The 11,413-nt window shown below is 44.7% G+C and overlaps 1 protein-coding gene across 1 annotated transcript; it reads left to right on the top strand.

Annotated features, from left to right (window-relative positions):
- The first annotated feature begins 427 nt into the window (after positions 1–427).
- On the top strand, positions 428–2,012 carry CRCT1 (cysteine rich C-terminal 1). The gene is made up of 2 exons (XM_036273539.1): positions 428–478; positions 1,283–2,012. The coding sequence occupies exon 2, from the start codon at positions 1,304–1,306 to the stop codon at positions 1,625–1,627; it is 324 nt and encodes a 107-aa protein (XP_036129432.1). The 5' UTR covers positions 428–478; positions 1,283–1,303; the 3' UTR covers positions 1,628–2,012.
- The last annotated feature ends 9,401 nt before the right edge of the window (positions 2,013–11,413 follow it).

The following is an 11,413-nucleotide window of genomic DNA, read 5'->3' as shown; positions in this document are numbered from 1 at the left end:
CTGCCAAGTAGATAGTTACACAGGGATGATGTGTGAGCAGGGGAATGGTGTGTGTGTGTGTGTGTGTGTGTGTGTGCATGCACACTGTAAAAAGGACAAAGCGACAAAGAGAGTAGGTCCCAAGAAAGGGCTCCAGACCTCTCCTCACTTGAGCCCCCATGTTTTGTTTTCATCCACACTGCCCTCCTAGCTATGAACAGTGTCCTGTTTGGAAAGTAAACATGCCACAGCAATCCTGGCACTTCTGGGTGGTGACTTGAACAGCCACGTGCACCACCTACAGTTCTACCTGAGTGACAAATGTCTCTGGGATGTGAGTGTCAGCTGAGTACATCTATTGGGAAATAGGCCCCTCCCAAGAGCCATCACTATTGAAATCTTATATAAGGTTCTCTGGCTGGACTCTGCTTATTCCAAAGCCTAGCAGGTGGCCCATCCAGTCGCAGAACTGAGTGTCTTCCAGTGGAGCGAGGGTTTGGTAAGTCTTTAAGTGGAGTTTGGGGAGGAGGTTGGGAAAAGTTGAAGGCAGAACACAACCAGCAGGTAGATGCAGAAGGAGAGCCCTTAAAAGTGCCTTAAGCTTCAAGTGAGCCAGTCTCAAGGTGCCAATGAAGACATAGAGGCCAGACTGGGTGTCTGTGTGTGTGATATCTGCAAGGTTTCATGGCAAGTCTTTAGCAGAGATGTGACCAGGCCCAGGTCTTTGGATTCCTCTGGAATGGGATGCATTTCCAAATTCAGCATCACTCTCCTTTTCCAGTGATTTTGGGGGAACTAGAGGCATAGGCATGAAAGCATGACCAGGACATGCCTCTGGTCTTCGTGGATTCTTTCGGGCAGCATTAGGGATGCAGATGTAATTTGGGTCTTTTCTAACTGATGGTGTCTTTATACAATGCTAATAACCACACCAACATCAGTTGAGGATCTCTGGCCACAATGAGATGGGGGAGGGGGAAAGAGCCAGAAGATTTTGGACTGGGTCATGCAGATGCATTGCCTCTTTGTTTTCCACTGTGGAGAACTGAGGGCAGTCCTTATCCAGTACCAGAAAATAGAAAACCATCCACTCTGCGTAGACCGTGTCTCGCTCTATGCACGTTTAATTCACTGGAAACACCTGCGTGGGGTTTGTTTCTTTGCTCCCCGCCCCCCCCCCCCCCTTTTCTTCCTTGTACCAGGCCAGGTTGGCTTTATCCCAAAGCGAAGTCTCAGAAGCCCCGAGTTCCACTTTTGGAAAGAAAAAAATGTGCTCGTGTGTGACAGGCTGCTTTTCTTGCAGGTTCACAGTGACAGGTTCGCGATGTCCTCCGCCAAAGGCTTCTCCAAGGGGTCTTCCCAGGGCTCCGCGCCGTGCTCCGCCCCGTGCCCCGCCCCGACGCCCTCCCGGGCCCCCACTCCCTCGTCCTCCTGTTGCGGCGGCTGCGGCGACACCGGTTGCTGCCGCGGCTGCGGCGGCTGCGGCGGCGACTCGGGCTGCTGCGGCTCGGTCTCCACCGGCTGCTGCTGCTTCCCAAGGAGGCGCCGCCAGCGGCGCAGCAGCGGGTGCGGGTGCTGCGGGGGTGGCAGCCGGAGGTCTCAGTGCTCCAGCAACACCCAGAGCCCGGGCTGCTGCGGCGGCTGCTGAGGCCACCGCCGACCTGAAGAGCTTCTCCAGAGCCACCCACCAATCAGAGAACCGGCCGCCGCTGCCTGCTGCTGCCACCCCATCTCCACCTCCTATATCTATGCTCAGTCTCCTCTGGGCCTCCGAGTTTGCACTCCCTTGCCCCGCCCCCATCAAGCTCACTGCACTTGGAGGTCCAGAAACCCACCCTGTTCTCAGCCCCACAAAACTTCCTGACATCACGTGATTTTCCTTCCTGGGAACCTGAGAGCCATGGTGGACTCTACTGTCTGCATGGACACTGCATTCTACTGTCTGCATAGGCTTGTATGCAGTAGGTGCTCGATAAATGCCTATAGATTTGATTGTCTTAAAGACATGCTATAATAAAGCTACCTCCTGAGAACACAGGCATTCCTATTTGTTCTTTCATTTGTGTATTTATGGTCTTGTTCTGTTACCCCATCCACTACCTGTCAGCCTTGGCCTGTCATGTACATAAAAGGCAGAAAACTAAAATTCATGCTACTTCATTATGATAGGAGAAATCGCATTTGGAGCCAGGCAGTGTTCTAAGAACTCAATGTGACATGCATTATCTCATTTAACTCTCACAATAACTCAGTGAGGTAGGTACTCGTATTTCCATTTCATAGAAGAGAAACCTAGGGTATGTAACTTGCACAGGTGGTGCATGATGAATACTGGATGCCTGACTCCAGACTTTATGTTCCTAACTGCTCTGCTTGGTCCTCCTGAAAAACCTTCCAGAGCCTTGCCCACCCTCCTGTCCACCAGGTCCAGGCAGCTGTGTGGCAAAAGTTTGGGTCTCCATTTCTTGACTTTGGAATCAGGTCAGCTGAGACTCTTTTTGTTTTGCCACAAAGGATCACTGACCCCCTGATGTGCTGGCTGGGTAAGGAAACTTTTCCAAGAGGAGACTGGAAGGCTCCCTCTCCAGGTCTCATCCGTGCTGCTGAGGCCTGGCCAGGAGCCATGGGCTTCCAGGCCTCTGTGGAGTGCAACATGCCACGCTCAGGAACATGGGGATGTCATTCTCTAGAGGTGCTGGTGGTGGTGGTGGTGGGGTCATCCTGAGTGGGCCAGAAACCTGGGCCTGTGGTCATAGATCAGGAAAGAGGAAACGGGGAATAATGTCCTCTGCAGCTTGTCTGCTGGTTCAAAAGGGAAGGGAAATAATAACTGTGATAATAATAATAATAGTAACAATAGCTACCACTTACTGAGCACGTACCTTGTTCCAGCACAAGGCTAAAACTTTACATATATCATCTCATTTAATCTTCACAATAATCTTAAAATATAGACATGAATTTCCTTAATCTTTCATATGTGAGGAAATGGGGTTTCAAGAGCTTCAGAGAGTCAGCCATAGTCGCACTGCTAGTGTATGTGCAAGGCCCCCGGAGGGCGAGTGAGGGAGATGATTCGAACCGGGGTCTGACTGATGCCAAAGCCCATGTTCTCAGACTCAAAGTTCCATGGTCTACTGCTGAGGAATCACCACCACCCGGGGAAGAGACACTCAGGCCTCTGTAGACACACCCAGGCTGTTAGAAAATTGAAGCTTGGCTTCTTTGGCTGCTGTTACATCAATGACCCAGTGACTGGCAAGCTCTGTCATGGCATCCACCCAATAGAAGGTATTTGCTCAGACGTGAGGTCAGACATGCTCCATTGATTCATCCAGGATGTTTAAAGCTGAGACCAAATTAGCCCGGTCCAAAGGACAGTCCTGCTCTGGGTGGGAGGGGCCCTTACTTCCATCTCTGAGGTTCTCTGACACCTAGTGGGAGGTGATTTGTGGAAACTGTTTACAAACAGATGATATCACCCGTGGACCTGCCTCTCCCACAGGGATGTGGGAGAGCAACAGGCCCCAGGACGTGGTGGTGGGTGAGGCCGGAAGGAAGCATGGCCTGACTCACAACAGACAGACTGGAAAGCCAACCTGAGGGTTGGGGATGATCCTTAAGCAGGAAGCTGAGGCCTGAGTTTGGGGAAAGAAAGACAAGAGACATGTGACTGAATGGAAGCACACACCCTTGTAGAGAGGCACACTGATATTGATCAAACAGTTAACCATGGATAGTGGTACCACCAGGTTCATGTATCCCTGACCTCCAGCAGGCCACCACAGAGGGAGTTTGATGGGAGAGATTTGGGCATTCTATTAGAGGAACCCAAAAAGCTACGTTGGACAGGCTAGAGCTTTGTGCTGGTGGTTCCAAAGCCGTTCCCGCTCCCAGCAGCAGGTGCCCTGTGCGCTGGGCACAGGGCTCCCTCTGCGGGGCGGCCGTCCACCCTCAGAACGCTGTGGCTGGGAGGAGCAATGTGAAGTCCTGCTCGAAGGTCGTCAGCCAGCACACTGCGGCAGGCAGAATCAGGTTTTTCATTATTGTTGGATAATTAGACAATATTGTTCATAAGACAGTGACAGTAATGTTGAATGCATTTTATTCATGATGGCTCCAGTTTCAGCTTAAATTATATTATTATAGTGGTGATAGTAACAACTGATATTTATATAGAACTTAGTAGTTTATGAAGTGTTTTCACATATCTCTCTTACAATTCTGTAAGATAAGTATCATCTCTGTCTGATTGACAGAGGCTCTGAGAGCTCACATGACCCACCGGAGGTTGTCCAGGCAAGTGACAGTCTCTGACTGGACAAAGCCTTTCAAGAGAGCCAAGAGCCACTTCTTCCTAATCTATATATACACTGAAATAATTGAATAATGTCACCCGATTAATTATTTAGGGACAATGCTCTATTCATCATTGCATCCTTAGCACCTAAAACGGTGCCAGGTACATATTAGAGGTAAATACATCAATCAATCAATCAATCAATCAATCAATCAAGAATTGTTAGTGCATCACATGTAAAGGATTGTGCTAAATAATTCTAGGAGATGCACAAAAGTATTTCTTTTTAAAAATGTGTTTTTATTTATTTATTTACTTTTTTCAGAAAGAGAGGGAGAGAGAGAAACATCGATCGGCTTCGTCCCACAGGACCCCCACCACCACCACTGGGGATCGAGCCCGTAACCCGGACATGTGCCCTGTCCTGTAACTGAACTGGGACCTCTCAGTCCATGGGATGACGCTCAATCCACTGAACCATACTGGCTGGGCCAAAAGTATTTCTTGACTTCAAGGAACTTATAGTCTGATTGAAAAAACATGGTAAATGATCATATAAGGTATGAATGATAACATCACATACAAGAAATAATGTCACATACAAATACATACAATATATACAAATGCGTACAAAAACGAGATACAAGAACATGGCATAGAAAATAGCTATAGAGACTCAATTGAATATAGATGATTTGTTACAGGACTTCAAATGAGGGCAAGTTACTTTGGACTGGGTTATTCATAAGACTTCACGGGAGAAGGGATATGAGCTGAGTCTGAAGGATAGAGACACTTCAGAGAGGCAAAGATTCATTCAGTTATGACGCTGGTCCTGGTGCTGAGACAGAATGAGAAATGACACCAAGACCCTGCCCGTGTAAACCTCACCTTTTGGGGTTCAGGCAGACAGGAGAGTGAGCAGGAAAGATTATTTCACATAGTGAAAAGTGCTGTGATGACAACAAAGGAGACGGCTATGGAGAGTAAGTGAAGGTGTATGGGGATTTCAAATGAAGACCAGGGAAGGCCCCTCTGAGGAAACATTTGAGCAGAAAAGGTGGGAACCATCATGCAGAGCAGAAAAGCACATGGTTATGGAGCTCCTGCCTGGCTGGCAGCCTGACTCTACAGATGTTTAAGAGGTGCTCACAGTTACTTTGGGCCCATTAGAGACTTTGTGTCCTAGGGAAGTCACTTGGAATTCCAGCTGCTTGATGCACAGAGTTGGTAGTGAGATTGATCATGTGTTATGAACTGGGCATAATTACACTCAGTCCTCACAACGAGGTAGCCTTTCCCCCATATTTTGAAAAATAAGAAACCTGGGATTTAGAGCTGCCAGGTCCCAAGTTTTCACAACTTGTAATGAGCAGAACAGGGTTTTGAACTGGATGTTTCTGATTCTAAAACTACTGTTCTGAACACTGAGCTAGAATATGCATTTTTGGGAAGGAGGGGGGACATTTCAAGCTTACACTGAGGGATGAGAAAGGAGACCCAAGGGGGAGGTGGTGGTGTAGAAAAGCCATCCTCAGGGAGGGAGAGATGAGACCAGATTATGGATGGTTTTGAAAGCCAAACCAAGGAGCTGAAATTATATCATATTTATGGAGTGTGATGGTAGAAAAATGGTTTCGAAAGAAGTACTTTAGAAAGATAGAAATTGGCCTGGCTGGTGTGACTCGGTGGTTGAGCATCAACTCATGCACCAAGAGGTCGCCGGTTCAATTCCCGGTCAGGGCACATGCCCAGGTTGTAGGCCTGATCCCCAGTGGGGAGCATGTAGGAGGCAGCCAATCCATGTTCTCTTTCATCAATGTTTCTATCTCTTTCCTTCTCCCTTCCTCTCTCTCTAAAATCAATAAAGAAAACAAAATTAAAAAAAAAAAAAGATAGAAGTTGGTTTGCATAATACCTAGAGCACCCTCTTAGATGACCCTAAGTTTCATTAAGCAGCAAGGATTAGGGTGCTCTGGAGGGAAAAGCACATAGAGAGAACAGAGTGCCTCATTGTGAGACGTCACAATGGTCCAGGTTTGAAATGAGAATCTGAACTCAGTACATGACAGCGAGTAAGAAAAGGAAATGACAGACATGAAAAGCATCTGTTCAGAATGAAGAAGAACAGACAGAACTGGGTGATCTATTGGGCCGAGGAAGAGGAAACAGCTGGGTATTTCTGAGGTTTGTGCCTGGGAAATGATACCACTGACAAAACAGAGACGTCAGGAGGAAGAGCTGGTGTGGAGAGGCAGAGGGCAGGTTCAGCTCAGGACACGTGGAGTTTGAGGTGCTGGCAAGACATGGCCATGAGGCAGGATGGACGTGGGGCTGCAACTCCAGACACAGATCCTTGAAAATGTAGATAAACACATAATAAAATTTAGATATACAGAGGGGAGAATCAAATCCTTGGGAATGGATATGGTCCCATCTAATCTGAGAAAAGTTGCTGAGAGATCTGGTCTGTGTTTGCTCCTTGCAGTAACCTCAGTGTGCAGAGCAGAGTTGGGGACATTGGCAGCATTCAGTAAATACGTGTTTGGGGAATGAACGAGTGAATGAATGGGAGCAACAGAAAGTCAAGAATTAAGTTGAGGAGGAAATTGAGCAGTTAGGAGGAAGCTGAGTTCCAAGTGAAGGCAACGATGATGAAGTCAGAGAAGTTACCCAGGGATTTAGACTAGATAAGGCTATTTTGGGGTCTCAGTTTCTAGAAATTCAGGTAGAAGAAAACCAGAATCGTGCAGAACTGCAGAAGCTAAAGGATGTCATGCAAGTCAGATTAGTCACACAGGCTCTTCCTTCCCCTTGCACGATCCATCTTGGGTTCTTTAATCCATTGAACAGTTATAGCAGGAGACTGCATCTGGCCGGGTAGCAGTTTCATTTGAACCGAGTGGAACAGGTTGAACAGGAAAACTGGCATTGGTGGTGAGTAAGGACAACGTCCTCCCTTCTGTGACTGACACCGCAGCAGTTCAGCATGAGCTGGCCCTGCTAAATCTGAAATATGTTAGCTTGCCTCAGAATGTGTGCAGTCCAGAAAAGCAAGTACCCCCTCTTCTCTTGCAGACATTGCATCAGGACAAGGGATATAGCTTCTAACATAAGTCATTTAATCCTCTGTCTCATTCTTAAGGAGATACTCGTTCAATTGCCAGTAAGGTAGCTGCATCAGCTTGGTATGTTTGGAAACTTCAGAGTTCCAAGGCCATTTTTTATGTGTGTGAAGTGTGATTACATGTACTTGGAAGTCAGAAATTAACCTCCTTTCTCCAACCATCTTCCCTTGGTGATTTTCTGTTCATTCATAACTGCAATCTTTCATTAATTAAAAATTTATTGATCACTTACTATATGATAGGTACTGTAGGATACAAGCAAGTAACTCTTCTTTAGTAGTTTAGAGGGAGAAAGAATCAAATTTCATAATATAATAAATGCTTAAGGTCAACCCATGAAGTCAGTTCCAACTGAGGCAAAAGGTGTTGCTTAAACTTAGTCTTTAAGGGTGCTTAGGAATTGGTCAGGCTGAGAAGACAGGAAAATATATTTACGTTAGAGCAAACAGCCTCACGTGCAAAGGTCAGAGAGATGAGTATGTGTTTTGTAGCAAACGATTTTGTCTGGCTGGCAGTGAGATTATACAGCTGGTCAGGGAATAGATAAGGCAGGACTTTTCACAACTACCCACAGCTTCCGGAACTTCACCCTGGAGGCATGGTGAGCCATGGCATTTTGGGGCTCATTAGGTCTCTCTCCTATGTTTTCAGTGGTATTAAAGTTACCTTAGTGTAAAAATGGGGGCGTTAACTTTATCTCTAGCTACTATGCTCACCTGTCTTCTTTTCCTAGTATCTTCCCTATATTTCAGAGTGCCATTCATTGTTTTATCTTTTATTTAAATCTTCCTTAATTCCTCAGAATAATGCTTGTTCCACCAACCATTATGCCTGATGACCTCATGGTAGTCACCGAGTCATCTGTCAAGTGCTGTGCTGAATGGTTTTTCTTCAGTCCCCAGGATCCTAGCTCGATGCAGTGTTGCCCACTGTTGATCAGCTCTGCTCCTCCCTTTGTGACACTGCGCTTCCCTCAGTGCGCTCCAGTCTTCTGGGCTTTTTCTCTTATAATTTCTTCTCTGCTGTTCTATTTCCCAGCAACACTGCTAAATCTGTGCATACTTTAAACCTGTATCTGACTTGCTCTTTTTCCCAGAGAAATGACCTTCATTTACCCATTCCTCTTGGTTAGGATTTCAGACAGAAAGATGCAGTCTGGCTGATTTCATTATATAGGAACCTCCAGAATCTTTAACTCCAGCCATGACAGTTCCTGAAAATTACAGGTAAGAAAAAAATCGCATTCTCATGCAATAGTTTTCATTGGGGCATCTCAGATGCATCTCATACGAAACACAGCTACCTCGCAAACCAGTTTCTTTCTCTTCCTGATTTCTGTCCTTCAGATGGTGGGGCCACTGTCACCATCTTCATTGAAAACTGCCTTGAGATCTTTGACTCTTTCTTTTTCCTTGATTTTGTATCTAACCAGTTGCCAAGCGGTATTTCCTTTTCCTTCCCACTAGCTCTTCCTGTTCCCTTTTTCTTTTAATCTCTCTTACCATCACCTTTTATTCCTCAACAAGAAAATGGTCAAGAAGTTTGGAAGTAAAGGATCCAACCAAGGCGCCTACCGTGTGATGGCAGAAGGAGCTAGAGTTGGAAATCCTTATCCATGCCTGCATGCAGTTCTAACATGCTAGCTCTCATGGCTTCGGAGCTCTGTTCCATGTCTACTAGACAGATCTTTACACATAATGCATCTTACGGCACTTTAACTGTACTTGTTCTCTTTTTGCTTTACATTTTATTGCTGATCAATGTTATAGCTTCATCTTAACACCCTCAAGTTAGCCATCATTATTTTATACTGTCAATGCTTGTTTATTTATTAAAAAATTTTTTTTCTTTATTGATTTTACAGAGAGAGGAACAGAGAGGGAGAAAGATAAAAACATTGATGAGAGACAACATCGATTGGCCGCCTCCTGCATGCCTCCACTGAGGATTTGGCCCACAACCTGGGCATGTGCCCTAACCAGGAATCAAACCGGTGACCTCTTGGTGCATGGGTTAATGCTCAACCACTGAGCCACACCAGCTGGACCTTTGGTAGTTCTTTTAGCACTATCTGCAAAGTGCAATAAAGCAAAGCCCAATAAAATGAGGTGTGCTTGGTTCTGGTGCTTTTAACAATTTTTCCTTAAGATTTGTATTTTGGGGGATTCGTGACTTTCATTAATTCTTGAACATTTAGATCCAACATCTGTTCAAATATTTTTATCACTCATTATTATTTTCCTCTTTTTCTGGAATTCTTATTAGATGCATGCAAGGCTTTTACATTTTATATACAGAAAAATTGCCTCTGTAAATCATTCAGCACAAATGTCTTCCAGTTCATGATTTCTCTTTTTAGCTCTTTTAAGTGTAGTGTTTGCCACTTGTTTACTCCAATATCTATTCTTCCATCATTCCAGATTAATAAAACTCCTCATTTTCAGTTGGGTCCATGGCTGTCCAGAATAACATCCCAGGCTGCCTTGCAGGTGAGCCTGGGCCTGTGACTCGGTTCTGGTCAATATGGTGCCGGTGGAAGCATCTTCAGGATACTTTTGTAAAGGATAGACCAATACCCTTTGCCCCTTTTCATCCCTTTCTTCCTCTCCTGGCTGGTACTGATGGCTGGAGTTTGTACTGATGGCTGAAACTGCATATTGAACCAAAATAACAAGTGACCCCTCTAGGAGTTGCAATGGAGACTTAGAAGACAAACCAGTCCCAGATGACTGTGGAGTTGCAGTGCTGGGTGGGCACAAGCTGAAATTTTACATGAGAAACAAAATTAATTTTATGTAAAAAACTTATAATTCATTATGTCATCATATTGTTTTGTCTTTTATCCTTAGCCAAATCTAATCTTAACTTACACCATCCATTGCTTTTTAAATGTCAGTGACTATATTTTTAGTTTTTATCGTTCTTTGGTTATTTTTATTGTGTTTATATGTTTTATTGCATTTAAATGTATTATTTATTGCTATTAATTTGAAACATACTTATTTTTATAATATTTATCAGATAGCTCTTTAATCTGAAAATTCTTGGTAGTCTAATCCTGCTTTTTATAAAATATATTGACTTTCAGTGAAGATGAACTTATACTTCAAAATTACAAAACACACAAGAAAACAATCCAACATGAATTCATCTTCAGTGGAAGTTAATTGTGGGCATCTTTCATAGCTTATGCTGAAGACAAGTTCCTCTAGATTAATTTTGGGTTTGTTTTTGTCAATTACCCCAGGTCACCTGCCCGGGACCAATTTTTATGTTAATTACTTAGCTTTGGGATTTGCAGACCACATGTGTAGAATACTTTGGAAGTACAGCAAACAGAAGCACAGACCTCTGGTTATTAATTTTAAAGGTTTATTCTCTCCCTCTTCCCCATCAGCCCTGACTAAGGCAGGCAAGCTTCCTTGTGTCTTATGGTATCTTTTTTCTAGCCCACCTTTTCCACTAAGAATGTCTCCTTTATTGCTTCCAATGTTATTCTTTCTCTTCGTGACCTTAGATCCCAAACCCCAGAAAACGACTGTCCCTGCCATCAGGCGCTGCCTGGCCACTCACGGGCTTCCTATTCTGGTTTTGTTTTTTTATTCTTCCTTCAGTTACAAAACTTGGGAATTTTTCTTACATTCTTGCAAGCATAGATATGAATCAAAAGGATATTTATTATATTTTATCTAACATTTGAGATGGTTATAGTTAAAGTTTTTAAAGTTATCTAATAAGCAGTATTGCCGGAACCAGTAGTTGGTTCTTTGAAATTTCCAGACTGTCTCAGCTGTGTTGAGGGAAATCCAGAGAAATAATTTCTGCTCCTCTTGGGGCCAAGTCTGCCCTGGGCAACTATTGTGGAAGGATCAGTGGTACTAGATTCAAGAGAACCTCAAAGGGAAGCCAAGCCCAGGGGCCAATTGTTGATTCTCATTCCATTCTTAAGCAAAGCAGATTCCTCATGCAACTACCAGACTCTCAGATTCTCCAGGACGGTGGTTGT

This window comes from Molossus molossus, unplaced genomic scaffold (genome assembly GCF_014108415.1).
Source record: "Molossus molossus isolate mMolMol1 unplaced genomic scaffold, mMolMol1.p scaffold_m16_p_20, whole genome shotgun sequence".
Taxonomy (NCBI): domain Eukaryota; kingdom Metazoa; phylum Chordata; class Mammalia; order Chiroptera; family Molossidae; genus Molossus; species Molossus molossus.
This window is presented reverse-complemented; position numbering and strand designations above follow the sequence as displayed.

Coding starts and splice junctions, on each gene's coding strand:
- CRCT1 (XM_036273539.1), top strand. CDS start 1,304: ATGTCCTCCGCCAAAGGCTTCTCCAAGGGGTCTTCCCAGGGCTCCGCG.